This window comes from Micromonas pusilla (genome assembly GCF_000151265.4).
Source record: "Micromonas pusilla CCMP1545 genomic scaffold MICPUCscaffold_12, whole genome shotgun sequence".
Taxonomy (NCBI): Eukaryota; Viridiplantae; Chlorophyta; class Mamiellophyceae; order Mamiellales; family Mamiellaceae; genus Micromonas; species Micromonas pusilla.
In genome coordinates, this window is record NW_003315893.1 from 479,947 (window position 1) to 506,151 (window position 26,205).

Sequence of the window (26,205 nt, forward strand, 5' to 3'; positions counted from 1 at the left end):
CGGTACTCGCAGTCGTGCTCGCTCAACTTCACGGAGGCTGTCCCGGACGGGTTTTACGCGCCGTGGGGGGACTATCCAGAGGTGTGGGACGAGGACGCGGACGGCGACGGCGGCGACGGCGCGAGCGGCGCGGGAGAGAGAGAGCGAAGGCTGCCGCCGCTCGCGCTGCTGGAGAGCATCGAGCCCGACGTCAGCGATCAGGCGCGTCCCATCTTACGCTGACTGGTCCCCATACGACCGCGTTCGCGTGGTGAACGCCGATCCTCGAGGACTTTCTCTCCCGGCGCATCTCTCCGCCCAACGACCCCTCGCTCACGATCCCGACACACCGCGACGCGTTTCAACGACGCCATCTGACGCACCCCTGAACTCCGCCCCGACGTCGTCGCCTCGCGCGGATCCTCGACCCTCATCAGAGAGACGTCGCCGTCGTGGATCAGCGGTCGGACGAGGAGCTGAACCAGTTCCTCGCGTCTCTCGTCGACGTCGTCGGCGCGGTGGAGGACAGGACCGAACGCGCGAGCGCCATCGCGCGAGCGGTCGCGAACGCGATGGGGGGCGACGTCGAGAGCGACGACGCCATCGCGTCGAGGTGGGCGGAGACGTCGTACGACTTGCGATCGGAACGCGGGAAGCTCACGATCCCGATAGGCCGGCTGCTCGGTCGGTGCGGTCTGCGCCGGCACCGCGCGCTCTTGTTCAAGGTCATCGCGGACTGCTTCGACGTCCCGAGCCGCTTAGTCCGCGGAAGATACTACTGCGGCGCGGACGACGCCGCCGCGAACGTCGTCGTCGTGAACGGCGGCGAGGTGTTCGTGGACGTGATGTCGGCGCCGGGGAGGATGTTCGCGCCGGACGACAGCCCCGCGTCTTCGCTCTCGTTCAACAAGCAGCGCGCGGCGGCGGCGGGTGTTACGGGTCCGGGTGTTACGGGTCCGAGCGGCGGCGGCGGCGGCGGCGACAAGGACGCGTGGAAGTACTACGCGAACGGCGAGCGCGCGTCCGCGACGTTCGGGGTCATGCCCGGTCACGACGTCGAGAGCGTCGCGGGGGGTTTCTCCGTCATGCCGCGGCGAGGCGACGGCGCGACGTCGTCGCCGGGCGAGGCGTCCACCGCGATCGGATCGTCGGGGTCGAAGCGCGGCGGCGGTGGATCGGGATCGGGCTCGGGCTCGATCGACCCGGACGATCCGATCGCGGCGCTCTCGATCGCGGTCGACCTCTCCATCGACGCGGAGACGATCCAGCTCGGCGAACGCATCGGCATCGGATCCTACGGCGAGGTGCACCGAGGTCTCTGGCGCGGCTGCGAGGTGGCCGTGAAGCGCTTCCTGGACCAGGACTTCTCCTCCGCGCTCATGCAAGAGTTCACCGCGGAGGTGGACTTGATGCGACGGTTGAGGCACCCAAACGTCGTCCTTTTGATGGGCGCGGTGACCACGACGCCCAACCTGAGCATCGTCACGGAGTACCTACACCGAGGGTCTCTGTACAAACTTCTTCACAAGCCGCAGCCGCCGGCGATCAAAGCCGCGCTGAGCGAACAACGCCGGATGCGGATGGCGCTCGACGTCGCGAAAGGGATGCACTACCTGCACAGCTGCACGCCGATCATCGTGCATCGGGATCTCAAGTCGCCGAACCTGCTCGTCGACAAGCACTGGAGCGTCAAGGTGTGCGATTTCGGCTTGTCGCGGATGAAGAACCAGACGTTTCTCAGCAGCAAGAGCAACGCGGGAACCCCGGAGTGGATGGCGCCGGAGGTGCTGAGGAACGAGCCGAGCGACGAGAAGTCGGACGTGTTCTCGTTCGGGGTCATATTCTGGGAGTTGTGCACGCTGCAGGAGCCGTGGAACGGATTAAATCCGATGCAGGTGGTGGGCGCTGTGGGGTTTTGCGGGAACAGGCTCGCGATTCCAGAGGCGGAGTCGGAGGAGGCGCGCGGGATCTGCGAGGACTGCTGGAGAGGGAAAGCGCGCGAGCGGCCGTCGTTTCTGGAGATTCAGAAGCGGCTGCGGCCGCTGCAAGGGCCGATCGGAGGGGCGCGCAAGTCGGGCGACGGCGCGAAGAGTCCGGAGGGGGGCGGGTCCCCGGCGGCGCCGGCGGCGGCGCCGCGAGAGTAGATACTTTTTTTAGGACGTCAGTAAACGTAAACGCGTTGACTCGTTAATTACACATAATATTTGACAACACCTCGCGCTAGCTAGCCCCTCGCTCACGCCTCGTGCTTCTCCTCCTTGCCGAAGATGAAGCTCAGGTTCGGCTCCAGGACGTGCCTCGCGACGTACACCACCGGCTTCAGCGACAAGCCCGTCGCGACGATGAACGCCATGACGACTGAGAAAAAAAACCGGAGGTGCACCGCGCCGTGTCCGCCGCTGTACTTCTCGCAGACGTCGTACCACCCGGTGGCGTGCGCGAGGAACAAAAACACCGCGGTGTGAAGACAGAACGGGTAGAACGAGCGGCTCCCGTACTTGGCCGCGCGCAGATACGACCGCGCGTTGATAGCGTACTTGCTCTGTTCGCTCTCGCGAGCGTACCGCGCCGCCGCCTTCGATCTGCCGCCGCGCGCGCCGACGCCCTGGTCGTACGCGCGAAGCTTGGACTTGACCGCGCCGCCGAGGAGGCTCTCCTCTTCGCTCTTGCCGTCGTGCATCTTCGTGAACCCGGCGTCTTTCGTTGAGCCGGCGTCGCCGGAGGAGTACTTGACGCCGTAATCGCTCGGGTCGCGCACGAGCGCGAAGACGATCGCCATCGCGCCGAAGCTCCACGCGTACAGACCGAGCTGATAGAACGCGCCGTACGGCCAGTAGTTCCCGTACGTGTCGTCGTACGGGTACTTCCCCGACAGGATCTTCTCGCCGCCGGTGCTGTACGACATCTGCGTCCCCGCGACGCACGCGAGGCCGACGTTTAGCAGCAGCGCGCCGACGCAGGTAAACACCGCCGCGTCGCCGCGCGCAACGGGGAAGAACGCGCCGTGCTTCTTCATGAGGAACCCGGTCAAAAAGTACGGCGTGAACTTGAAGACGCGCTGCAGCGCGAGGTACTCCCCGATCGCGGCGTACCCGACGAGGAGCGCGAGCGCGACGTGGAACAGGATCGGCGCGCGCATCTCGAGCGCGAACTGCCGCCACGCTCGCATCTGTAACAACGCCATCAGGTACCACAAGTTACCGAACGGGTACGCGAACGTCCAGTCTTTGCCCCACGAGTTCCACTTCCCCGCCGCGGGGTCGATCATGGAGTAGTTGTACGTGATCTGACACGTCTCCGCGTCGTCGCCGCGGCAGAACGCCTCGGTGTACCACGCGCTGTAGAGAAAGTGAAGGACCAAGAACGGGAAGATCACGCCCGCGATGAGCGCGCGTCGTCGCCTCGCGTTCAGGTCGTTGCTGACGTACCCGGAGATGAGCACGAACCCCGGTCCCGCGAACTGGTACGCGAAGAAGATAAAGCACGCCGCGGGCTTGTTGTCGACGTGGTAGAACGGCTCGGAGAACTGCGCGGCGACGACGAGGACGATGAGGAGGTACTTCAAGACGTCGAGACGCTCCGCGGTCGCGGGCGCCGCGCCTGTGACGCGCTTCACGACGCTGACCCACTCCGGGTCGCTCGCGGGCGCGGCGTCCGCGTCCACGCCCGCGGGCGTGGAGCCGTAGGAGGAAGCGGGAGCCATGACGACGACGGGACGGGTCGTATCGCGATGTATCTATCGCCGGTCGTGCGACGAGGTCGTCGTCGTCGTCGCTCGAGAGCCCCCGGGCGATAAAGTCCTTAAGGAACGGCGTTCACCACGCGAACGCGGTCGTATGGAGACCAGTGTAATGAACGGTGATGACGGGGATCGATCGATCGATGATCGATCGCTCAAATTATTTCGACGATCGCCGGGCGCGCGACGAAAGAGACGCGCGCTCGCGGGGTTCGGTTCGACGACGCGGGGGCGACGACGCGCGAGTGGACGCTCGCGCGAACCAAGTCGCGACGCGGAAGAAGCGCGCGCGCGAGTGTGCGAGCGCCGACGGCGGGGGGGCGTTCGAGCGACGCCGACAAGAATTTATTGAGTCAGTTCGACGCGACGGGTGGGTGTTACCGGGCCCGCCCGAACGAAGAAGCGTCGTTCGGTGCGGCAGCGCTAATAACTGCGCGAGAAGGGCGGGCGCGTCCGTCGTTCGCGAGCGGCGTCGTTCGTTCGTTCGTTCGTTCGTCGCCACGTCGTCGCTCGGCGTTCTATTCGCCGCGCGAGTCGCATCGCTCTCCTACTACAGTACCTCCCCGCCCCACCCCATCGGTAGGTATCAGTACTTGTACACGCACGACCTGACGTGCTCCTCGTGCCTCTCCAACGCGCCGCTGCGTTTCCCGCAACCCGCGTACACGCACAAAAACCCCGCGCGCGGCTTCCGCTCCGCGTCCGCGTGCGCCTCCAACTGGTGATCCCTCCACTGTTCTCTGTTCGCCGCCGCGTGCCCGCACTCCGGATGCGGGCACAGGTGCGGCCGCGCGTCCGCGCCCTCGTGCGAGAACCAGTGCCGCTTGAGCTTGGCGAAATCCAGGAAGCGCTTGTCGCAGCCGGGGAGCGAGCACCGATACGCGCGGTCGCCGTGCGTCAGCTGATGGCGTCGGAGCTTCGCGACGGAGTGGAACGTCTTCCCGCACCCGGGCTCGTCGCACGCGTGCGCGCCCTCGCCCTCGTAGATCTCTCTCTCGGCGGCGGCGCCGTCGCCGGGCCCCGGGAGGCGGGACCCGTCGTCCGCCGCCGCCGAAAACGCCGCGGTCTTTCGCGTCTGATTCATCACGCCGCCGGCGACGCGGTCGTCGTCGCCGTCCAGCCCGAGCCCCGCCGTGAACGCGAACGGTCGCTTCCGCGTCAGCGACTGCGCGGTCGCGTGCACGAGTCGCAGCAGGTCGCCGCCGCCGCGCGCGCCGCCGAGATACGACGAGCGATGATCGGGCGCGCAGCACGTCGCGTCCGGATGCGTCAGCGCGTCCACGAGCGGGAGCTCGCCCAAGTTGGCCCTGCCGCTGGGCGTCGTGAAGAGGAGGACGACCGGTCGCTCGTCCGGCACCGGCTTCTCCTCCGCGTCTTCCGCGTCTTCCTCCTCGCCGGCGCCGGCGTCGGCGCGCGCGGCGGGTTCGGGCTCGTCCGCCGCGCTCGGCGTTCGCGGGTTTTCGCTCTTCTCGGCGGACGGCGGCGGCGCGGTCTCCTCCTCCGCGAGCGCCGCGGCGCGGCGCCACGAGCCGTCGTCCTCGCGCTGCCACGCCCACGCGGCGTTTCCGCCGCCGCGGGGCTTGGTCGATTTCGGCGCGGCGGCGGCGTGCGCGCGCGCGCGCGCGTCGTCGCCGATGCCGCCGCCGACGGAGCCCCCGGCGTCGTCCAACGCGGGCGCGTTGACGCATCGCTTCTTCAGCCCCGGGTTCCGACACGTGTGGCATCGCATGCACCTCAGGACGCCGCGCGAGGTTCGGATGAACCCGAGGCCCGCGGCCGCGTCCTCCGCGGTCGCGACGATGACGACGTCGGTCATCCCGCCGAAGATCCCGCGCGTCGGATCGACTGCGCGGGGCGCGCGATCTGAAATCGCGACTCGTTGACAGGCGGATGCGCACAGGCATGTGTCACTGGTGATTTATTTGACGACCTCCGACGAAAACGGGCGAGCGGCGCGAGTGTGGTCGGGTACCGTACGCGACGTCGTCTCGTTTCGTTCCATCGTGTTCTACTCTACTCTACTCTACTCGTATCAGATACGCGCTCGTTCGGTCGCGCGCGCGTGCGTCTCGTGTGCCGCACCCCGTCGGTCGGTCGCCGCGTCCGCGTCCCGCGTTCATCGATCGGCGTCTTCGCGCTCCGAGAGGACGACTCATCAGCCGGTGACGTCGATCGGTCTTCGCGTCAAATCCTCCGTCAGAACTAACTCCATCTCCTCGTGGAGTGTGATCAGGCTGTCTAACACGTCGATCCGGGCTTTCGATTCCTCTGAGCAGATACCTTCAAGGTAGATCCGCGATTGCACCACAAATCTATTGCGCCATTTTTTCATATCCTTCAGGGTCATATTTGGAAGATTTGACCCGAACTTCTTGTGACTTGTGGACACGGGCATCCCGTGACTATTCAAATTCCAGCCACCCACCATCTTCATAGCATCGGCGATATCACATGCGACGCGGTATCGACATCGCGTCGGGGTGCACCCAGTTCCAGCGCGGGCGCCCGCTCGTCCAGTTCCAGCGCGGGCGCCCGCGGGACGCGCGGGCGATTGCCGTGCCGCGCGAGGCGCGCCCCCCCCCGCTCGCGCCCGCTTTCGCTTTCGCTTTCGCGCCGCCGCATCATCGATCGAGGTCAGCTCCTCGCGCAGCGGAATCATCTGGGTCAGCATATCGATCATTTCTAGTCTGCGATTATAAACCATCCACATCCCCGTCTGCATCTGCACCTGGTCCCTTACAGTCAACCTTGTGACGAACTCTTTCCGCTCGATGGCTAGCTTCTTCGCGGACATGGTAAAGTAATCCTTAACGTTGGCATAACTGGCAACAGTAACGCCGTTTGGCTTCCGCACGGCGTGGAGGGCCGCCTCGACTTCCTGCCTCGTGCGTCCCGCGGGCGCGTCGGCGTCGGCGTCGGCGTCGCCATCGCCATCGCCGTCGTCGTCGTCCGAGAGAAGGTCGATCTCCTCGCCCGCTTCCCTCGCCTCTCGCAGCCGCTCCAACCGCGCTTCCTCCGCGTCGAGCTGTCGCTCGATGACGACGTCGTTCTCTTCGTTCCTCGCCGCGGGCGCCGGCCGAGGCGGCGCGGCGTCGTTCACCAGGATGAATCCGTCGCTCTCGCGCAGCGTGTCACCGCGCACGATCTCGCCGAGGCCGTTGTCGTACCTCACTTTGAACCCGAGAGGGCGGCCGTACACGTCTAACGTGCCGTCGTACCACTCGACGACGCCGGCGATCTCGACATGGGGACATGAGACGCCGGCGATCTCGATATGGCCCGCGCGCTTGCGCTTGACGCGCCGCCCGACGAGCGCGGCGCCGCGTGGCGTCCGTACGGCCATGGGCGCGTCGATCGGTGGTGGGGCTGACATCTCGGCTGTCGTTTTGATTTCGTCGGGATCGGATCTTTCGGGATTGAGGGTTTACTAAATTTAGGGTAAGAAGCTGAGAACTCGACACGTCACGGACGAAAGGAAGAATCCTCCGAGCACGTGGGGCCCGGCCAGGCAGTCGCCGGCGCACGCGAGACACGCGAGGCGTCCCGCGAGCGTCGATCCGCCCTCCGCGCGCGCTCTCGCGTCACGCGCGAGCGACGTCGCGCGCGCACGGCGTGAACCGCGCCTCGGAATGCAAGGCGCGAGCGTCGCGAGGACCGCCCTGAGGGGCTGCTTCGTTCGAGCGTCGCGAGCGGTCGTCTCGCTCCGGCCGTCGTCGTCGTCGTCGTCGTCGTCGCCGTCGTCGTCGTCGTCCGCCAAGGTCGCGAGCGGGGGTTCGCGAGGACGCGCGAGGGTCGTCGCGAGGAGCGCGGTCGGGTTCCACCGCGGGCAGATCTACGCGCATCCCAAGGGGAAGCACGCGGGTGCGTCGTCGGCCTCGGCGAATTCATTCATTCATTCGCACGACACGTAATTCCGCCCCCGAGAAGACGCGCGGATCGCCCCTCGACTCACCCGCGCGCCTCCTCTCTCCCCTTCCTCTCGTCGTCGCAGAAGCGGTCCGAATCCGCGCGAGCGCGCACAAGCGCCCGACGACGCGCGCGGTCTCGTCCGCGTCGCTTCTCCAAGAGCGCTCCCCTCCGTCGAAGCAAGCGATCCCGCAAGTCTCCGTGACGGACGCGTGCGACCTCGCGGAAGAGGAAGAAGTCTCGAAGCGGGCGGTGATCACGATGACCCCCGGGGCGACGGTGACGTGCACCGCGGAGGAGGAGCGCATCTTCGCGACGCTCCTCGAGGTGGTGGAGAAGAACGATCTCCCCGTGACGCTGCGCGTCGCGGGCGGGTGGGTGCGAGATAAACTCTTGGGAAAGAACAGCACGGACATCGACATCGCGATCGACTCGCTTCTCGGGCGCGAGTTCGCGGAGCTCGTGAACGCGCATCTGAGAGAGAAGGGCGAGACCGTGCACGGCGTCGGGGTCATACAGTCCAACCCGGACCAGAGCAAACACCTGGAGACGGCGACGATGCGCGTCCACGACGTGTGGCTCGACCTCGTGAACTTGCGCTCGGAGAATTACAGCGAAGAGAGCCGGATCCCGGAGATGACCTTCGGGTCCGCGACGGACGACGCGTTTCGCCGCGATCTGACCATAAACGCGCTCTTCTACAACATCAACCTGAAGCAAGTCGAGGACTTCACCGGGATGGGTCTGAAAGACCTTCAAGACGGCGTCGTTCGAACGCCGCTGCCGCCGAAGACGACGTTTCTGGACGACCCGTTGCGCATCTTACGCGCGGTGCGATTCGCGTCGAGGTTCGGGTTCGTCCTGGACGACGAGATCGTATCCGCCGCGGGCGACGCGGACGTTCAGTGCGCGCTGCGGACGAAAGTCTCCAGAGAGCGCGTCGGGAAGGAGGTGAGCGGGATGCTCAGAGGGCCTTCCCCCGGCGACGCGATGACGTTGCTGTGCCGATTCAGGCGCGTTCTATTACCACACTGGTCCCCATACGACCCCGTCGGCGTGGTGAACGCCGTTCCTTAAGGACTTTCTCTCCCGGCGTATCTCTCCGCCCAGGGTCCCTCCCTTTCAATCCCCGCCCTCGACGCCTTTCAACTCCGCTTCTGACGCCTTTCGACTCCACCCCGACTTTCGCTCGTATGGAACGGCCCTCAGTCTCTTCGAGGTGGTCTTCACGCCGGCGTCGCTGATCAACCTCGAAGCGCTTTCCGCGCTGCCGCCGAACACGACGTCGTGGGCGTGCCTGCATTCGCTGCGGTCGCTCGACGCGCTGCTGAGCGCGCACGCGAACGCGGGAGGCAAGCCGTGGAGCAAGTCGTTCTCGTGCGAAGAACGCGAGTGGCTCGTGCTCGCCGCCTTTTTGGCGCCGCTGCGAACGCTCTGCGTCCCTCCGCAAGGGAAGAAACAGAAGCCGACGCCGCTCGTGGAGGTGTGCGTGAAGGAGGCGCTCAAGATGCGAGGCAAGGACGCGGACGCGGTGAGTCTGATACTCGACGCCGCGGTGGACATGAGGGCGGGGGTGTTGGGGTCGTACGACGACTCCGTCGCCGCCTCAATCGCCGCCGAGCGGATGAAGGAAGCCGGACGCGTCGAGACGGTGCGTCGGCAGACCGCGGGACGGGCGATTCGCCGGGGCAAGGAGCAGTGGCGGCTCGCGCTCGTGATCGGCGCGGTCATGGAGATGCCCGGGGTGGTGTCGTTCGGCGACGGCGACGAGGTGGAGACGTGGGCGGTGGAGTTGTCGAGGGGGGGACCGGTGGCGCAGAATTTGTTGGGCCAACGCGGGTCGCCGCTGCACGCGTTCAGCGCGATTCAAAAGGGCGCCGCGGGCGTCGTGGAGTCCTCCGAGCTCGCGCCCGCGGGGATCCGAGTGCGAACCGCGGCGGCAGCGATGGCGGGGCGCGTTCGAACGGTCGAGGAGCTCATCTTCGCGATGAAACTCGATCGAGCGTACGAGTTGAAACCGCTCCTCGCGGGGCAAGAGATCATGCGGCTCGCGGGGATGTCGCGAGGCGGGCCCGCGATGAAGGTGTTCAACGAGCGGCTGATCGACTGGCAGCTCGAGAACCCGGAGAGCGGCGCGGACGACGCGCGCGCGTACATCGAGAGCATACGCGAGGAGGTGATGCACGCGGCGGCGTACACCGACGACGGTCGGAAGTGACGGCTCGACGAAGAGAAGGAAGGAGCGCCGCTCTCTCTCTCTTGCTTGTACCGATATACGTTTAGGTTGTAACACGACTACTGTACCGCACGCGCGCATCATACGTGTACTACTGCAACCGCGTCAGCCGCGTGTAAAACTCCGTCCACGACAGCTTCCCGTCGCCGTCGAAGTCCGCGGCGCCGCCGTCGACGTCCGCCTCTCCCATCGCCGCGAACGTCTCGCGATTGAACACGGTGTGCATCTCCTCGACGGTGAACCCCCACGCCTCGCTCTGCTCCCCCAGCGTCCCCTCCAACCCCTCCGCGATCTCCTCCAGAGTCAGCTCGCCGTCCGTCCCGGCCATGGCGTAGAACAGAACTTTGAGGTCCACGCGCCGAGGCCCGCGGCACGCCTCGAGGACTTTCGCTCGGACGTTTTCCTCCACGAGCGCGCGGCAAAACTCTCCAAAGGTTAACCTCCCGTCGCCGTCTTCGTCCGCGCCTTGGCTTCCCATGCGCCCGAAGACGACCTCGGGGTCTAAGAACGCGCCGAGGTCGCTCGATACGACCCCCCACTCCTCCGCGCAGTCTAACATCCCGTCGCGCAGTTCCTCGAACGACACCCGCCCGTCGACTCCCGCGAGGGAGTAAAACAAAACCTTCAGCTCGCTCTTCTTGGCTCGCAACAACGCGGGGATGTCCATCGCCGCGACCGCGGCGGCGCCGTGCAAAACCACCGGCGGGTGGCGGTTATACTCCAACGCGCTCACGATCGGTCTGCCGTTCGTGTTCGGGTGGTCCTCCATCCGCGTCTCGTGCGTGTTCGAATACCCCCGGGTGAAGAAACACTTATCGAAGACACATTCCACGAGCGTCGGCGTCTTGTGTATCAGCCGAACCACCGCGTCCACGCCGCCCTCGCTTATCGGGTTATCCCCGATGTCCAGGTAACTCAGCGTGGGGTGTCCGAGAAGGCTTTCGCACACCTTGCCGATCCCGTCGTTGTGCACGCCGCACCCGCGCAGCACGAGGTGCGTGAACGACGCGTCGACGGCGAACACCGGCAGTAGCGCCAACACGCCCTTTTGCCCCAGGTACGCCGCGTCGCAGCGATAGGTAAACTTCGAGTACGCCATCTGCTCCTCCACGGACGCGTCGAAGTCCTCCTCGGCGAGGTACGACGTCAGAAACGTCATCGCGTCGATAAACTCCGTCATCGATATCGATCGATCCTCGTCCGCATCCGCCCACGACAGGTGCGCGCTGAGCGATTGTCGGGGTGGAGTTCAAAGGCGTCAGTTGGAGTTGAAAGGCGCCGAGGGCGGGGATTGAAAGCGAGGGGTGGGCGGAGAGAAACGCCGGGAAAAGTCCTTAAGGATCGGCGTTCACCACGCGGACGCGGTCGTATGGGGACCAGTGTATAGAACGCGCCTGACTTCCTCTCGCGCTCTCCGCGACGCGGGATTGACGTCCGTCGCCACCGCGAACATCTCCTCCACCGTGAGGTCGCCGCTGTCGTCGTCGTCCAGGTGACGGAACAGCACCGCGAGCTTGCTCTCGCGGTCTGGGAGGTCCGCGATCGCCGGGCGCGTCGCGAGCGTCTCCAGGACGCCGCGCTCGAAGTCCTCGTCGGAGCCGTACGTGAGGAGAAAACGCATCGCCTGAGGGTAAACGTCCACACGAGCGATTGTCGGGGTGGAGTTCAGGGGCGTCAGAAGCGGAGTTGAAAGGCGTCGAGGGCGGGGATTGAAAGCGAGGGGTGATGGGCGGAGAGAATCGCCGCCAAAAGTCCTTAAGGATCGGCGTTCACCACGCCGACGCGGTCGTATGGGGACCAGTGTACAATAGAACGCGCCTGAATGTACTCCTCGCGATCGATGCGCCCGTCGTCGTCGCCCCCCTCCTCGTCCATCGCGCGGAACATCTCGCGCACCTCCTCCTCGCTCGCCTCCGGGTTCATCCCGCGGCAGAAGCCGACGACCTCGTGCCGCGCGAGGTCGCCGCTGCCGTCGAGATCGAGGTGGTCGAACGCGAGGTGCAGCATCTCCAGGCGCGACTTGCCGCGCGTGCGATGGTACGGCAGCGGCGAGATCATCCGCGCGCGGCGAACGAGCTGCCGAACCAACTCGCTGTTCGGGGTGCACCCGAGGCGCTTACACTCCTGCGTGGTGGGGAGAGCGTCGCGGTGGGGGGTGGGGGAGGCGGCGGTGAGACGCGACGCGATGGACGGGAGGGACGTCCTCGGCGGCGCGAGGGGACCGCGCGTCCGAGAGAGGACCGCGCTTCAAATTAATTAAATTCGTGGTCGCGCGCGCGTCGCGCGACGGACGCGCGAGGGCGAGCCGCGCGCGCGCGCGCCTCGAAGTATATCTTGCACAGGGACCCGCGCTCGTCCCATCCCGGCAGCTTCTTCCTCGCGGGGACGTAGTCATACGCGTCGGCGGCGACCATGCCTCGACGGCCGCGCGGCGCGGGATGATGGCGTACGTCTTTTCGTTGACCTGGTGGAGGCGGCCTTCCTTTCTGTTCGCGCGAGTCGTTTCGCGCGCGCGGCAGACCCGACCAGCACTGTTTTTAATCTCCGCGCGCGCTCACGCGCGCTCGAGTCGCCGCTACGCTACGCTACGATTACCACGACGCCCACGACTACCACCACACCGCGTCGACGTCGCTCGCGTCCAGCGCGACGGACGCGACCGCTGGAACGATCGCCGCCGGACGCGCGCCGGGAACGAGCAACGCGACGAAGCGGTCTCGCCCGCCGCCGCCGCCGCGTCCGGGCTTCGATCCCCCCGCGTCGTCGCGGTCCCCGCCGCCGCGCGTCGCGCGCGCCAGCGCGCGCGCGTCGACGAGCGCGGATGCGACGCCGAGCGACGCCGCGGACGACGACGCGGACGTGACGACGCCGATCACGACGCGCGCGTCGACGTCGACGTCGACGTCGGCGTCGACGTCGGCGTCGACCGCGGAGGAGAGACGGCCGCGGCGCTCGCCCTTCCCGCGGCGCTCGCGCGCTCGTCTCGCGAGCGGCGACCACGTCTCGATCTCTTCCTGGCGCGGCATCAGCACCGGCGCGCCGGGGACGGGACGACCTCCCCACGGGCACCGCACGAGCGCGCGAACGTACGTCGTCGTCGTCCCCGCCGCCGCCGCCGCCGCCGCGACGGCTTTTTTCGTCCTCGCCACCCTCGCGCCTCCGCGCTTCACAACCTCGAGCGCGCCGAGCGCGGACGCGGACGCCGCGCCGCGCTTCCCGCGCGGCGTCTTCGCCGCTCTCGCGTCCATCGACGCGCGCGCGGACTCGATCGCGGTCGCCCCCGCGGCGGCGTCTGGAAAGTCGTCTGGGAACGTCGCCGCCCCCGCCGCCGACGCGAGCCACCCCCACTCCCGCTGCCCCGCCGCGCGCGCGCCGAGGTGCACGAGCGCGAGCCACAGCGGCAGCGCCCACCCGCTCGGGGCGATGATCGTGAATCCGCGGCGAGCGATCGGTAAGCGCGGATGCGACGCGCGGCGGACGATCAGAACGGGGCACGACGGCGACGGCGACGCCGCCGGCGACGACGCGCGCGCGCGACCGGCGACGCGGTCCGCGCGAATTCGCGCGCGCCGCGACGCGAGCGCCTGCGCCGTCGCGGGCGGCGGCGGCGTCGATCGCGTCGATCGCGCGCCTGCGCCGCCGCCCGCGGCGAGCCCCGCGGCGCGGACGTCGTCGTCGCCGCGCGCGACGCCCCTCCCGACAATGGACGCCGCGTCTTCTCCACCGTCGTCTCCGCTCTTCTTCTTCGCGGCCCACGCCGCCTCGCGCGGATCGCCTCGCGTCGCCGCGCGTAACACCCCCCGCGGCGCGCCCCTCGCGTCGCGCAACCACGCCGCCGCCGTCTGGCCCCCGCCGCGCGTAACACCCCCCTCGTCCTCGTCGAGAACGGAGGCCAAGACCGCGGCCGCGGTCTCGCCGACGAGCTCGACGCGACACCCGCCGCGGACGCGCGTCGCTTCGACGTCGACGCCGCGGTCGCTCGCCGCCGTCGCGAGCGCGTCGCGCGCCTCCTCCGCCGCGCCGGGGTGCACCCAGAGAGTCAACTCGCGGCGGAGAAGCGCGGCGGCGGCGGCGTCGGTGTCGGTGTCGGTCGCGTCGGTCGGTTCCCAGAGCGCCATCGCTGGCGCGATGACGCGGGCGTTTCCTTTCCTTCTCCCGTCGCGTCGCGCGAGCGTCACGTCCGCGGCGACGTCGCCGCGCCGCGCGGCGACGGATCCGACCGCCTTGGCGTCGCCGCCTTCGGCGACGTCGCGTAACGTTTTCATGATGTCCGTTTCTGTTCCACGCAACACGAGCGTCGAGTGATACGACGCGTCGTGCGCGACGCAGCGCTCGCTCGCGAAACGCATCGTCGACCTCCACCCGCGTCCTTTTCCGCGTCGACCCCACGCGAGCGCGTACCCGTGCGCTTCGTGACGGCGCATCTCGAAGCGTTTCGCGTGCCACACGTGCGTCTCGAGCTTTCTCGGCGGCGCGGCGATCGCCGCGCGATCGCCGCCGACGTCGCACACGTCGTCGACGTGCATCACGGCGGCGTGCGACTCGTCGTCGTCGTCGTCTTCATCGTCTTCGTCGTCTTCAATTTTCGCCGCCTCCGCGCGCGCGGCGTCGGCGTCCCATCGCGCGCGCAGCCGCTCCGGCCGCCGCCTCGCCGCGCGGCACCACCGCGCGACCGCGCCGGATCGCAGCTTGACCCCGCCTCTCGACCAACACGCCGCCTGCCGAGGGTGGAGGCGTCGCGATGAAAACGAACGACGTCAGCTCAGCGCGCGATTCGATTCGATCGTAGCGCGCGAACGAGACGAGACGAAGACGAAGGACGAAGGACGAAGGACGAACGGCGCGCGCGTCGCGCCGCTGCGCGCGGTCGCCTCAGGCCGTAGCGTGCGAATGTCACTTCGCGGGTACGCGTGTCGCCATCGCGTGAATTCTCGGTTTGGCTGGGTGCGTTGTTGAGTCCTCATCGGCGACCGCGCGCGTGCGCGCGCGCGCGCGCTCGTTCGTCGTTCGTTCGTTCGTTCATTCGTCGCGCGCGCAAGAGAGAGAGAGAGAGAGAGAGAGAGAGAGGAAAGGAAGGGAGAGGGACGCGCCGCCGCCGCGTCGACGGATTCCCCCGAGTCTTCGATCGTTTTTCTCCGCTTCAGATTCGGTCGATGCTTCGTGACTCGCGCGTACGGGTTATGGCTCGTCGCGCGGCGCCTCAGGTGCCTCGGAAGCGACGCCGCGCCGAGCGTCCCGCCCGCGCGCGTCTGGAGCGCGTCAACGAGAACAGCCATCTGCGGTGGGTGGACGAGAGAGAGGAAAGCGGGGAAGGTTTAGGTTTGACGGACATCAGCGCGAGGGCGACGACGACTGATTCGATTGTGTTGTTGTTAGGGATCGACGACGTGACGATTGATTCACGCGTCGAAGGAAGACCCGCGGACGCACCTCCGCGGCTCTCGCGGCGGCGAAATCCAGCGCCCGAACGTGCCGCGGGACTCGCGTCGGCATCTTCCCCCGACGCGCGTCCGGCCCCGACATCGCGGTCGCGGCCGCCGCGCACCTCGCTGTGGCGGCGGGCGAAGACCTACGACGCGACGCCGACCAAAAAATCACACCGACCGCGATCGCGACCGACGCGACGTCGCGACGACGCGACGAAAACAAAACTCGGCACTCTATCCGCGCGCGCTCGCGATGGCATCGCGCGCGTCCACGCCCGCGGCGGCGTCCGCGTCCGCGTCCGCGTCGACGAGCGTGCCGCCGCCGCCGCCGCCGTCGACCGCCGCCACCGCCGCGGCCGCGGCCACAGACGAGTACCTCACCCCCGGCGTGATCGGCGCGTGTCTGACGATCGTGCCGAACGCGACGCTGTGGTACGGACTGAGTCGCGGAAGGAACACGCTGGAGTCGTTCGTCCGGGGCGTGGTGCGCGTCGCCGGCGTCCCGGGGCTCCTGTGCGTCCCGTTCCTGGGCCTTAGTATGGAGAAGACGTTCTACGACACGCTCGTGTCGCTGCAAGGGGTGAATCCGAACGCGCAGCCGCCGTCGCGAGCGGACGACGTGTCGTTTCCCGCGGGAGGGCACGCGCTTCCGAGCTTTTCGCTGGTTCCGGTGAAACACTTCCGGGAGTACTTTCGATGACACGACGACGAGCGCGATGAGAGCGGTATTAGCGTTATGAGTAGCGTTGCTGACGAATGCAATCGTAGATGACGTATGTAGCTCCACGAGACCGCGAGCGTCGCCCGCCGGTCGCGGACGACAGACGGAACCGAAAATAATCAGTCATCCAAAACAACGACGCGACGCGACGCGACCAGACGCCTCGAGAGATCCAACTTCTCCATCCGACCTTCTTCACTCGCCTCCCGCGCGTCCCCACGCGCGTCATGAACCCCGCGGACGACCCCGCGGAGCTCTTCGTGTGCGGCCGCCTGTGCCTCCTCGGCGAGCACTCCGACTGGGCCGGCGGCTTCAGGAGCGCGGCGCGTCCGGACACCGTCCACGTCGGGCGCTGCGTCGTCGTCGGCACCAACGACGGCCTCCGCGCGAGGGTCTCCACGTCCTCCGGCTCGGACATGTGCGTCGCGATGACGTCCACGGACGACGCGGGGGCGAAGCGCTCGCGCGTCTTCGACCTGTACGACGACGAAGCGCTCCTGCGCGCGGCGCGCGGGGGCGCGGACGCTCACGACGACGGGAGCGGTACCTTCTGGCGGTACGTCGCGGGCACGCTTCATCACCTCATCGTCTCCTCCCCGCACGCGGACGCCATCGCCGCCGCGCTCGCGACGAAGTGCGTCGCGATCGATAACTACGAGACGACGCTGCCGATGAAGAAGGGGCTGTCGTCGTCCGCGGCGGCGTGCGTGCTGGTCGTCCGCGCGATGTCGACCGCGTGCGGGCTCGGGCTGAGCGCCGAGGAAGAGATGGAGGCGGCGTATCTCGGCGAGAGGCGCGTTCTATTACCACACTGACTGGTTCCCATACGACCCCGTCGGCGTGGTGAACGCCGTTCCTTAAGGACTTTTGCCGGCGTGTCTCTCCGCCAACACCTCGCTTTTAATCCCGACACACCTCGACGCCTTTCAACTCCGCTTCTGACGCCTTTCAACTCCACCCCGACGTTCGCTCGTATGGAACGGCCCTAACAGAGTCACGCCGAGCAAGTGCGGCCGCATGGACCAAGCGTGCGCGTTCGGGCCGGGGAGGCTGACGCTGCTGACGTTTGATGGTGAAACCGTTGATGTGAAGCCGTTACAGAAGGTCGGCGGCGACGGCGTCCACGTCGTCGTCGCGGACTTGGGCGCGGGGAAGGACACCGTGCGGATTCTCGACGACTTGCAGCGCGCGTATCCGACGCCGCGATCAGACGCGGACCGGGAGCTGCACGCGTTGCTCGGCGAAAACAACTCGGCTGTCGTCGACGCCGCGATCGTCGCGATCGAGTCCGGCGACGCCCCCGGTCTCGGGTTCGTGTATCAGATGGCGCAGAGGGGCTTCGACGAGATCGCCGGCGTCGCGTGCCCGTCGCAGCTCGGCGAGCGCGGGTCGCCGAAGCTGCACGAGGTGCTGCGATGCGAAAAGTTGAAGCGCGCCGCGTGCGGGGGGAAGGGCGTGGGGTCGCAAGGCGACGGGTCCGTGCAGTTCGTGTGCGACGGCGCGACGCGCGCGGCGGAGGTGCGCGCGATCCTGAAAGAAGAGTTCGGTCTAGCGGACGCGATGACGATCGTGATACCCCCGAGCACGAGCGCGTAGGTAGTCAAATTTAAGCTTAGCGTCTCATCACAAGCAGCTGTACGGACGAAAAATCTCTACGCGGCGTCTTCGCGCATGAGCTTCTCGAAGTCCGCGATGGCGGCTCGGATCGACGCGAGCTCCGCGTCGAGCTTCACGCTCTTCTCCACGTTATCGTCCCTGACGCTCCGCGGCACCTTCTCCTCGTACCCCGGCATCTCCGTCTTTTTCTTCAGCTCCGACGCTTGCTTCTCCACCTGCGTCGTCTTCTTCCCTAGCTTGGCGATCTCAGTCGCGGGGTCCACGACGCCCCTGAGCAACAGGTACAGCGTCACGGACTCGTTCACGACGACGACGCCGCACCCCGCGGGGATCTGGTCCTCCGGCCCAAGCCGCGTCAGCATCGCGCACCCGGCGAGGGTTGCGACGTCCCTCGCGAACGCGTCGATCGCCGCCGTCGCGTCGTCGCCGCGGGTGACGACGAACAGCTCGGGCTTGGCCTTGGGCGGGAGGTTATACGCCGCGCGAAGCGACCGCGTCGCCTTCACCGTCTCCTGCGCGATCGCCATCTGTGCCTCGACGACGGCGTCGACGCGCTCCGGCGCGTGCGCGGGGTAGTCCGCGATCATGATGGACGGCGCGCTCTCCGCTTTCCTTCTCGGGAGCCGCTGCCACAGCTCCTCGGTGACGAACGGCATGAACGGATGCAACAGCCGCAGCCCGCCGTCGAGGCACGTCCACAGCGTGTCCCTCGTCGCCTTCTTCGCGTTCTCGTCGTCGCCGTTCACGACGGGCTTGACGAGCTCGATGAACACGTCGCAGACGTCGTACTGCCAAAACGCGTACACCGCGGTGGTCGCGTCGTTGAAGCCGTACACCTCCATCGCCTCCACCGTGACCTTCGCCGCGTGATTGAACCGGCTCAGCGCCCACCGCGACGCGGGGGGGAGGCGGGCGTCGCCGCACGTCAGCGGCGTCTCCGGGGGCGCGTACCCCTCGCCGAGGTTCATCATCGCGAACCGGATCGCGTTCCACATCTTGTTGCACCAGTGCCGATACCCGACGACGCGCAAGACGTCGAGGTTGATGTCCCTCCCTTGCGCGGTGTACGCGACGAGCGCGAATCGCATCGCGTCGGTGCCGCACTGGGGAATGCCATCCGGGTAGTCCTGCGCCTGCCCCTGCGCCGCCTTCTTGATCTCTTTCTCTTCCAAGTTGCCACCCTCCAACGTCTTGTTCAGCTCCGGAAGCGATATGCCCTCGATCACGTGAAGCGGGTCGATGACGTTCCCGAGAGACTTGCTCATCTTCCGCCCGTGCGCGTCGCGCACCATCGCGTGCAGGTACACCTGCTTGAACGGCACCTTGCCGGTCAGCTTCATGCCCATCATGACCATCCGCGCGACCCAGAAGAACAAGATGTCGTGCCCGGTCTCGAGCAGAGACGTCGGGTAAAACTCCGCGAGGTCCGGGGACTCGTCCGGCCAGCCGAAGACGCTGAAAGGGAACAGCCCCGAGGAGAACCACGTGTCGAGAACGTCCTCGTCCTGCTCGAGCGTGAACGCGCGTCCGGGGAACTTCTCCGTCGCCGCGATTCGCGCTTCGTCCTCCTCGCGGCCGATGACCCAGCGGTCGAGCTGCTCGGAGCTGCCGCCGGGCATCCCCGCCGCGTCCTCCGTCTCGTCGTCGAATCGGACGTAGTACGCGGGGATGCGGTGCCCCCACCACAGCTGCCGCGAGATGCACCAGTCGCGAATGTTCTCGAGCCATCGGAACCACGTGGGCTCCATGAACGGCGGAAGAATCTCGAGCTCCTTACTCCGCGCCGCCTCGCACGCGTCCGCGGCCATCTGCTGACAGTTCACCCACCACTGCGGCTTCAGCATCGGCTCGATCACGTCCTTGGAACGCGAGCACAGGCCGAGTCGCATCGGGTTGTCCGCCTTGCCGCGGTACAGCCCCTTCTCGTCCAGCGCCTCGACGATCGCGCGGCGCGCGGTGAACCGCTTCATCCCTTTAAACGCGTCCCCGCCCTCGTCGTTCACGAGCCCGTCCTCGGTGAGCATGTTGATAAACTCGAGATCGTGCCGTTTCCCCGTCGCGAAATCGTTCGGGTCGTGCGCCGGCGTGATCTTAACCGCGCCCGTGCCGAAGGACATGTCCACGAGCTCCGCGTCCGTGATGATCGGTATGCGCCGCCCGTTGAACGGATGGATCAGGTGCTTACCGTGGACGCTTTTATAGCGATCGTCATCGGGGTGGACCGCGACCGCGGAGTCTCCGAGCATCGTCTCCGGACGCGTCGTCGCGACGACGATTTCGCCCGAGCCGTCCTCGTACGGGTACGCGAAGCTCCAGATGCTGCCAAACTCTACGGGCGCGTCTTGCCCCGGGACGACGAGCTCTTTCGAGCCCTCCAAGTCGATGTGATCGACTTCGATGTCCGAGATGGCTGTCTTGAGCTTGCAGCACCAGTTCACGAGCCGGTTGTCTCTGTACACGAGACCCTCCGCGTGCATGCGCACGAACGCTTCCTTCACAGCCTTGGAGAGCATGTCGTCCATCGTGAACCGCTCGCGGGACCAGTCCAGGGACGACCCGAGGCGTTTGAGCTGGTTGAAGATTTTGCCGCCGTACGCTTCCTGCGCGAGGAGAGAGAGGCGAGGCGAGGCGAGCGGCGGGGGAAGGAGTCGTCAGTCGGCGGGCGTCGTCGGCGGCGACCGCGTCGTCGAAGCGGAAGCGAGCGTCGTCGTCGTTCTCGTCGTCGTCGTCGTCATCGTCGTCGTCGTGTCTGCGCGTGCAAGCGTCGCGTCGCGTCGTCGTCGTCGTCGTCGTTCGTTCGCGTCAGCCTCAGGGGTTTGAGTGCGTAAGGTGTGTAATCCCGGTGAAAGGTGACTAAACCCTCAGTGATAGCTGAAACTTTTTTCGTCGTCACCGGCCGCGCGACGTTCTTTTACGAACGACTCGACTTTCGCTCGCGCGCTCACCACACCTCACACGCACGACGACGACGACGACGACGACGACGACGACGACGACGACGATAGAGAGAACAAAAGAAATGAAAGAAAATAAACCGCGGGCGGAGGGGCGGGGACGAAAGAAAAGAACGAAAAACGGTCATCACGCGCCTTCCACTCGAAGACGCGTTCCAAAAACTTTTCGCGTCCGAGCTCGTGCCGCGTGATCCCCTCCTCTCTCGCCAGCTTCTTCTCCACGACCGTCTGCGTCGCGATCCCGGCGTGGTCCGTCCCCGGGACCCACAGCGCCTCGTACCCGGACATTCGTCGCCACCGAACGATCGTGTCCTGGATGCTGTTCGTGAGCGCGTGGCCGATGTGCAAAGCTCCGGTGACGTTCGGAGGAGGGATCACGACGACGAACTTGGGCTTGCTCGACCCCATCGTCGGCTTGAAGTACCCTTCCCTCTCCCACCACTCGTACCACCCCGCCTCCACGCCCGCGGGGTTGTACGCCTTCGCCATCGGGACGACGGCCGGGTCTTTGTACTCGCCCTTCGGGACCGCGAGCGCGGCCGCGAGCGCGGCGGCGTCCTCGTCCGACGCGCCGTCGCCGCCTCCGCGCTTCTTCTTCTTGTTCTTGTCGTCGCCGCCGCCTCCGCCGGCGGCAGCCTCCTTCGCCTTCTTCGCCGCCTCCATCTCCGCGAGCTTGGCTTTCTTCGCCTCGAGCTTGGCCTTCTTCGCCGCCTGCTCGGCAGCCTTGGCGGCCTTCTTCTCCGCCGCCTTGGCGGCCTTCTCGGGGTCGATCGCCGCGGCGGCGGCCGCGGCGGTCGCATCGTCGTCCGCGCCCGACATCTCTTCTGCCGCCCGGCTGGCGCGCGGCTCGGCGACGCGCGACGGCGGCGCGGGAGGGCGGGGAGGAGCGGAGGCGGTCTCGGGACTCGCGCGGGGTCGCGCGCGGGTCGCGATCGAGCTCGGCGCCGCGGCGTGCCGGCGCGATCGGGTGTGGCGCGCGCGACGACGCGCCGACCGACGAAAACCCTCGACGACGCCGACGGAAGTCGCGATCGCGATCCCGCGCGGCGGGTGGATGATGATGTCAGCGCCCGCCATTCCTCGACCGCGCCGCCGGCCGCCGCGAGATGACGCCCGCCGCGACGCTCACCGTCGGCCGCGGGTTCGCCCCCGCGCCGCGCCGCGCGCGCGCGCTCCCGCGCGAGCGACCGCGCGCGCGCGGTCCTCTCCTCCGCGCGTCCGAGGAGGAGCACGACAAGGCGCGCGACATCCTGGACGCGGACCGCGAGAAGTTCCTCGGCGATACCGCGTCCGCGGAGAAGCCCAAGTTCGACATCGACGCCGTCGGCCAGGAGCTGTACGACGACTTCAAGGTGGAGCTCGCGAAGTGGCGCGCGAAGAGGGACGAGGAGCTGAAGGACGAGCCGCCGTTCGTGAGCACGATCGAGGAGCGGCTCGCCGCGGCGCTCGCGGAGGACACGACGCTGCCTCCGAATCCGAATCCGATCCCCATCCCGCCGCTGCCGGACCTCAGGCGCGTTCTCCTCACACTGGTTCCCATACGACCGCGACGGCGTGGTGAACGCCGATCCTTAAGGACTTTCTCTCCCGGCGATTCTCTCCGTCCATCACCCCTCGCTTTCAATCCCGACACACCTCGACGCCTTTCAACTCCGCTTCTGACGCCTTTGAACTCCACCCCGATATCATCGCTTTGTGTGGACCCTCGACCCTCAGGGAGCTCGCGAAGATCTCCAACCTCGAGCTCACGGACGAGGAGATCGAGGAGTGGACGCCGCAGGTGCACGGGATCATCGACTGGTTCGGGAAGCTCAACGACATCGACATCGAGAAGATCACGAGCGACCTAGAGACGGAGACGGGGCTGTACCGCGACGACTGGTCCATGCCGCTCGCGGACGACGTGACGTTCGATTTCGAAAACCGCGAGGCGATGATGAACGAGGCGGGGGATAACTGGCAGAAGCCGTACGTGCGCGTGCCCAAGGTGGACGTGAAGGAGAACGCGGAGATGATGTCCGTTGCGGAGGACGTCGCCGCGGCGACGGCGACGGCGACGGCGAAGGCGGCCGCCGCCGCCGCCGCGGGAGAGAAGGACGGAGAAGCCGCCTCCGCGTCGTCGGGAGCCTCGCCGCCGAGCGAGAACCTCCTCGGGATGGAGTTCCTCGTCGGCAGAGTCCTGAAGTGCGAGAAGCATCCGGAGGCGGACAAGCTGTACGTCGAGACGATCGACTGCGGCGAGGAGTCGGGCCCGAGGACGATCTGCAGCGGTCTGGTGCCGTACATGTCCGCGGCGGAGATCCAAGGGAAAAACGTCGTCGTCGTCGCCAACTTGAAGCCGCGGAAGATGTCCGGGATCGCCTCCGCGGGGATGCTGCTGTGCGCGAACAACGGCATGGACGGCGACGACAGAGTCGTCGAGCTGCTCGTCGTCCCGGAGGGCGCGACGCCGGGGGAGCGGCTGACGTGGGAGGGCGCGACGAACGACCCGCCGCACGGAGGGAACAAAATCGCGAAGAAGAAAATTTGGGAGGACGTGCAGCCCGGTCTGGAGACGAACGCGACGTGCGCGGCGGCGTGGCGCGGGAACGCGCTCGTCTCGAGCGCGGGCGCGGTGACGTGCGCGTCCGTGAGTGGCGGGAAGATCTCGTGATGCTGACGTGGCGGTATGTTATTCGTCGAATTGTATTACAATCAAGTCGACGCCCGACGTCGGAAAAAAAAATGTCATCACGCTTCGCGCGTCTCGTCTCTTCTCACGGCGGCGGCGGGGGGGGCATGCGACGCCCGCGTCCCGCGCCCGTGAACCCCCTCGTGCCGTCCGGCATCGTCGGCTGCGCGCTCGGCGGCGCGGCCGCGTCCGCGCCGCCGCCGCCGCCGCCGGTCGACTCGCCCTCGCCCTCGCGGCCGCCGCCGCCGCCGCCCGCGTCGCCGTCGCCCGACTCGAGGAAGGAGGTCTTGTTCTCCTTGAACGCCGCCGCGGACGCCCACTGCGAGTAGTCCCGCTTCTGCCGGCCGTACTTTTTCTTCTTCTTCGTCTTGCTCTCGCCCTCCGCGGTCGCGTCGCCGCCCTCCGCGGTCGCGCCGTCCTCGCCGCCGTCGCCGCCGTCGCCGCCGTCGCCCTCTCCCCCGCCGTCGTCCCCGCCGTCGTCCGCCGCCGCCGCCCTCGCCGCGGCGGCTTTCTCCTTCTGCGCCTTCTTCTTCTTCGCCCCGGGTCGCACCAAACTCCTGACGCGCAGCCCGTTCCTCCAATCGCGGTCGTTGTTCAACGTGGTCACCGCGCGAAGCGCCTCCTCGGCGGTTTTAAACTCCACGAGCGCGTGCACGTGCGCGTTCGGGGTTTGAATCAAATCCAACCCGCTCGACTTCGCCGCCGCCACGCCCGCGGGCTGCGTCATCCCCGGGTGCCGCACGCGGACCACGAGCACCTCCCCCGCGGAAGCGAAGAGCTCTCGGACGGCCTCGATCGTGGGCGCCTCGCCCGCGTTTACTCCCGGGAAATTTTCCGCGAGCACCGTCCTCGACTGGACCTCCTCCAGGTCAACGTCCGGCAGCGGCGCGACGCGGCGCACGGCGGTCTTCGCGTCGTCGCTGACGAGGAGCGCGCTTCCGAGCTCCGCGAGGACGTCGCACACGACCGAGTGCGGGCGTTTCTTCAGGAGCTGCTTCATTCGGTTGAAAGAGCAGATCACGTCGAGCGGCACCCATCCCTCGTCGCCGCCAGCCCTGACCTTCTTCATGAGGAACGCGTCCGTGGGGAGGTTCGCGTCGCTGAAGTAGAACTCCACCTGCGCGAAGATCTTCTCCTTTTGCTCCGCGGTCAGCGGCTTGGGCGCGGGGGCGTCGCGCGCGGACGCGGAGGAGGGATCGGAAGACGCGTCGCCGATCGGATCTTCATCGGCGGGCGACGACGACTTCTCCGCCGCCTCGGCGTCGCCGACGACGACGCGCGCGCGCGTCGCGTCGTCGCCGGCGATGTCCAGCGACGCGACGCCCGCCGCGGCCGCGGTCGATCCGTCCTCCGCGGGGATCGACGACATCACGGCGACGCGGATCCGGCGCGCGGAGTTGTGCCGCGGTCGCGCGGTCGCGCGCGCGCCGCGGTCGGGAGACTCGACGATCGCGACAGGAAGTCCACTTGTCGCCTCGTCCGCATCGGACGCTCGTCGCGAGCCACCGGTTCAAGCCTCGGTTCGCGCCGGGATCCATCCGTCCATATCCTCCCGCGCGCCGGCCCCACGCCGCCGACGCCCGCTCGAACCCCCGCTCTCTTCCCCATCACACGCCGCCCGCGCGCTTTAACATGAGCGACGACGCGAAGAAAGCCGCCGCCGCCGCGGACCGCGACGCGTTCCTCAAGACGTTCGAGAGCCTCCGATCCGAGCTCGTGGACGCGGAGCGCGCCGACGGGCAGGTCCAGATCGCGATCCAGTGGATCGACAAGATGGTCGAGTACAACGTCCCGCACGGGAAGCTGAACCGCGGACTCGCGGTCATCGACGGCGTTCGCGCGCTGAAGGGCGGCGCCGCGTGCGTGGACGACGCGCTCATGCACCAGGCCTCCGTCGTGGGGTGGTGCATCGAGTGGCTCCAGGTGAGAGACGAGACGAGAGAAGTCGTCCTCCTCCGTCCCGTCCTCCGTCCTCCGTCCTCCGTCCTCCGTCCTCCGTCCTCCGAGAGACCGCGGCGGCTGACGCGCCCATCCCCTCCCCGCCCCCCTCCTCCTCCGCAGGCCGCGTTCCTCGTGTGGGACGACATCATGGACGAGAGCGTCACCCGCCGCGGGCAGCCGTGCTGGTACAAGAGCGACGGCGTCGACATGAACGCCATCAACGACGGCCTCGTGCTCGAGTGCCAGATCTACTCCATGCTAAAAAGCACTGCAAGTCTCTCCCGTGCTACGCGGACCTCCTAGAGATGTTCCGGGACGTCACGGATCAGACGGCGCACGGGCAGCTCATCGACCTCATCACCGGGCCTATCGGGGTCGTGGACCTGTCCAAGTACACCGAGGAGGCGTACATGCCGCATCGTGACGTACAAGACGGCGTTTTACACGTTTTACCTCCCGGGGGCGAGCGCGATGCGTCGGTGCCGGGGTCACGGATCCGGCGGCGTACGAGAAGTGCGACGAGATCTGCCGGCTTCTCGGGCAGTTTTTTCAGATCCAGGACGACTACCTGGACTGCTACGGCGACCCGGCGGTGATCGGGAAGATCGGCACGGACATCATGGACAACAAGTGCGGGTGGCTCGTCGTCCAAGCGTTGAAGAAGTGCACCGCGGAGCAGAGGAAAATCATCGAGGACAACTACGGGAAGAAAGACGCGGAGTGCGAGAAACGAGTCAAGGCGCTGTACGTCGACCTCGGCATGGAGGCGGTGTACCAGCAGTATGAGGAGGACGCGCATGGGAAGTTGAAGGGGATCATCGAAGGGCAGGACATGCTCCCGGCGGAGCTGTTCGGGGCGATGCTCGCGAAGATCTACAAGCGCACCAAGTGATGCGTTTTGGCTTTTTTTGGATCGAAGACGGACGCGACACGCGAGCGCGAGGAGGATAAGGTATTACCTAAAACGCTTTATTTAATGCGATGTTCGAAATAGAACTTCGTGATCGATCGATGT

The 26,205-nt window shown here is 67.2% G+C and overlaps 16 protein-coding genes across 16 annotated transcripts; 7 read left to right on the plus strand and 9 right to left on the minus strand.

The window, feature by feature from the left end:
* Nucleotides 1-1,217: 1,217 nt before the first annotated feature.
* MICPUCDRAFT_5192 (uncharacterized protein) lies at nucleotides 1,218-2,045 on the plus strand (the record flags this gene model as incomplete). Its single annotated transcript, XM_003062336.1, has 1 exon — nucleotides 1,218-2,045. A coding segment is annotated over one exon (828 nt), but the record flags the coding sequence as incomplete, so codon positions are not given.
* A 274-nt stretch (nucleotides 2,046-2,319) lies between these two features.
* MICPUCDRAFT_68659 (uncharacterized protein) lies at nucleotides 2,320-3,995 on the minus strand (the record flags this gene model as incomplete). Its single annotated transcript, XM_003062573.1, has 1 exon — nucleotides 2,320-3,995. A coding segment is annotated over exon 1 (1,363 nt), but the record flags the coding sequence as incomplete, so codon positions are not given.
* Nucleotides 3,996-4,304: 309 nt separating this feature from the next.
* On the minus strand, nucleotides 4,305-5,534 carry MICPUCDRAFT_52189 (uncharacterized protein; the record flags this gene model as incomplete). The annotated part of the gene is made up of 1 exon (XM_003062574.1): nucleotides 4,305-5,534. One exon carries the CDS (start codon nucleotides 5,532-5,534, stop codon nucleotides 4,305-4,307), a length of 1,230 nt encoding a protein of 409 aa, XP_003062620.1.
* Nucleotides 5,535-5,873: 339 nt separating this feature from the next.
* On the minus strand, nucleotides 5,874-7,061 carry MICPUCDRAFT_52190 (uncharacterized protein; the record flags this gene model as incomplete). The annotated part of the gene is made up of 1 exon (XM_003062575.1): nucleotides 5,874-7,061. One exon carries the CDS (start codon nucleotides 7,059-7,061, stop codon nucleotides 5,874-5,876), a length of 1,188 nt encoding a protein of 395 aa, XP_003062621.1.
* A 178-nt stretch (nucleotides 7,062-7,239) lies between these two features.
* Nucleotides 7,240-9,931, plus strand: MICPUCDRAFT_52191 (uncharacterized protein). Its single transcript, XM_003062337.1, has 3 exons — nucleotides 7,240-7,579; nucleotides 7,710-8,658; nucleotides 8,834-9,931. The coding sequence occupies exons 1-3, from the start codon at nucleotides 7,348-7,350 to the stop codon at nucleotides 9,840-9,842; spliced, it is 2,190 nt and encodes a 729-aa protein (XP_003062383.1). The 5' UTR covers nucleotides 7,240-7,347; the 3' UTR covers nucleotides 9,843-9,931.
* Nucleotides 9,892-11,053, minus strand: MICPUCDRAFT_52192 (uncharacterized protein). The gene has a single exon (XM_003062576.1). It carries the CDS (start codon nucleotides 11,017-11,019, stop codon nucleotides 9,952-9,954), a length of 1,068 nt encoding a protein of 355 aa, XP_003062622.1. The 5' UTR covers nucleotides 11,020-11,053; the 3' UTR covers nucleotides 9,892-9,951.
* A 155-nt stretch (nucleotides 11,054-11,208) lies between these two features.
* Nucleotides 11,209-11,481, minus strand: MICPUCDRAFT_52193 (uncharacterized protein; the record flags this gene model as incomplete). The annotated part of the gene is made up of 1 exon (XM_003062577.1): nucleotides 11,209-11,481. The coding sequence occupies one exon, from the start codon at nucleotides 11,479-11,481 to the stop codon at nucleotides 11,209-11,211; it is 273 nt and encodes a 90-aa protein (XP_003062623.1).
* Nucleotides 11,482-11,615: 134 nt separating this feature from the next.
* MICPUCDRAFT_52194 (uncharacterized protein) lies at nucleotides 11,616-11,918 on the minus strand (the record flags this gene model as incomplete). The annotated part of the gene is made up of 1 exon (XM_003062578.1): nucleotides 11,616-11,918. One exon carries the CDS (start codon nucleotides 11,916-11,918, stop codon nucleotides 11,616-11,618), a length of 303 nt encoding a protein of 100 aa, XP_003062624.1.
* Nucleotides 11,919-12,469: 551 nt separating this feature from the next.
* On the minus strand, nucleotides 12,470-15,136 carry MICPUCDRAFT_52195 (uncharacterized protein; the record flags this gene model as incomplete). Its single annotated transcript, XM_003062579.1, has 2 exons — nucleotides 12,470-14,578; nucleotides 14,696-15,136. The coding sequence occupies 2 exons, from the start codon at nucleotides 15,134-15,136 to the stop codon at nucleotides 12,470-12,472; spliced, it is 2,550 nt and encodes an 849-aa protein (XP_003062625.1).
* Nucleotides 15,137-15,539: 403 nt separating this feature from the next.
* Nucleotides 15,540-15,986, plus strand: MICPUCDRAFT_52196 (uncharacterized protein; the record flags this gene model as incomplete). Its single annotated transcript, XM_003062338.1, has 1 exon — nucleotides 15,540-15,986. The coding sequence occupies one exon, from the start codon at nucleotides 15,540-15,542 to the stop codon at nucleotides 15,984-15,986; it is 447 nt and encodes a 148-aa protein (XP_003062384.1).
* A 248-nt stretch (nucleotides 15,987-16,234) lies between these two features.
* MICPUCDRAFT_42209 (uncharacterized protein) lies at nucleotides 16,235-16,822 on the plus strand (the record flags this gene model as incomplete). Its single annotated transcript, XM_003062339.1, has 1 exon — nucleotides 16,235-16,822. One exon carries the CDS (start codon nucleotides 16,235-16,237, stop codon nucleotides 16,820-16,822), a length of 588 nt encoding a protein of 195 aa, XP_003062385.1.
* Nucleotides 16,823-17,024: 202 nt separating this feature from the next.
* On the plus strand, nucleotides 17,025-17,603 carry MICPUCDRAFT_52198 (uncharacterized protein; the record flags this gene model as incomplete). Its single annotated transcript, XM_003062340.1, has 1 exon — nucleotides 17,025-17,603. One exon carries the CDS (start codon nucleotides 17,025-17,027, stop codon nucleotides 17,601-17,603), a length of 579 nt encoding a protein of 192 aa, XP_003062386.1.
* Nucleotides 17,604-17,659: 56 nt separating this feature from the next.
* On the minus strand, nucleotides 17,660-21,067 carry MICPUCDRAFT_45875 (uncharacterized protein; the record flags this gene model as incomplete). The annotated part of the gene is made up of 2 exons (XM_003062580.1): nucleotides 17,660-20,224; nucleotides 20,729-21,067. 2 exons carry the CDS (start codon nucleotides 21,065-21,067, stop codon nucleotides 17,660-17,662), a joined length of 2,904 nt encoding a protein of 967 aa, XP_003062626.1.
* Nucleotides 21,068-21,921: 854 nt separating this feature from the next.
* On the plus strand, nucleotides 21,922-23,231 carry MICPUCDRAFT_70919 (glutamyl-tRNA amidotransferase; the record flags this gene model as incomplete). Its single annotated transcript, XM_003062341.1, has 2 exons — nucleotides 21,922-22,098; nucleotides 22,254-23,231. Coding segments are annotated over 2 exons (1,155 nt in total), but the record flags the coding sequence as incomplete, so codon positions are not given.
* Nucleotides 23,232-23,334: 103 nt separating this feature from the next.
* On the minus strand, nucleotides 23,335-24,618 carry MICPUCDRAFT_52201 (uncharacterized protein; the record flags this gene model as incomplete). Its single annotated transcript, XM_003062581.1, has 1 exon — nucleotides 23,335-24,618. The coding sequence occupies one exon, from the start codon at nucleotides 24,616-24,618 to the stop codon at nucleotides 23,335-23,337; it is 1,284 nt and encodes a 427-aa protein (XP_003062627.1).
* A 263-nt stretch (nucleotides 24,619-24,881) lies between these two features.
* MICPUCDRAFT_44821 (uncharacterized protein) lies at nucleotides 24,882-26,082 on the plus strand (the record flags this gene model as incomplete). Its single annotated transcript, XM_003062342.1, has 4 exons — nucleotides 24,882-25,172; nucleotides 25,311-25,473; nucleotides 25,494-25,669; nucleotides 25,702-26,082. The coding sequence occupies 4 exons, from the start codon at nucleotides 24,882-24,884 to the stop codon at nucleotides 26,080-26,082; spliced, it is 1,011 nt and encodes a 336-aa protein (XP_003062388.1).
* Between the last annotated feature and the right edge of the window lie 123 nt (nucleotides 26,083-26,205).

Excerpts from the sequence above, each read along its gene's own strand:
- MICPUCDRAFT_52192 (XM_003062576.1), bottom strand. The coding sequence starts at position 11,019 with ATGACGTTTCTGACGTCGTACCTCGCCGAGGAGGACTTCGACGCGTCC.
- MICPUCDRAFT_52191 (XM_003062337.1), top strand. The coding sequence starts at position 7,348 with ATGCAAGGCGCGAGCGTCGCGAGGACCGCCCTGAGGGGCTGCTTCGTT. Across the intron at positions 7,580-7,709 it reads TCCCAAGGGGAAGCACGCGG|AAGCGGTCCGAATCCGCGCG; the intron begins GTGCGTCGTCGG and ends TCGTCGTCGCAG. Across the intron at positions 8,659-8,833 it reads CGCGTTCTATTACCACACTG|TCTCTTCGAGGTGGTCTTCA; the intron begins GTCCCCATACGA and ends AACGGCCCTCAG.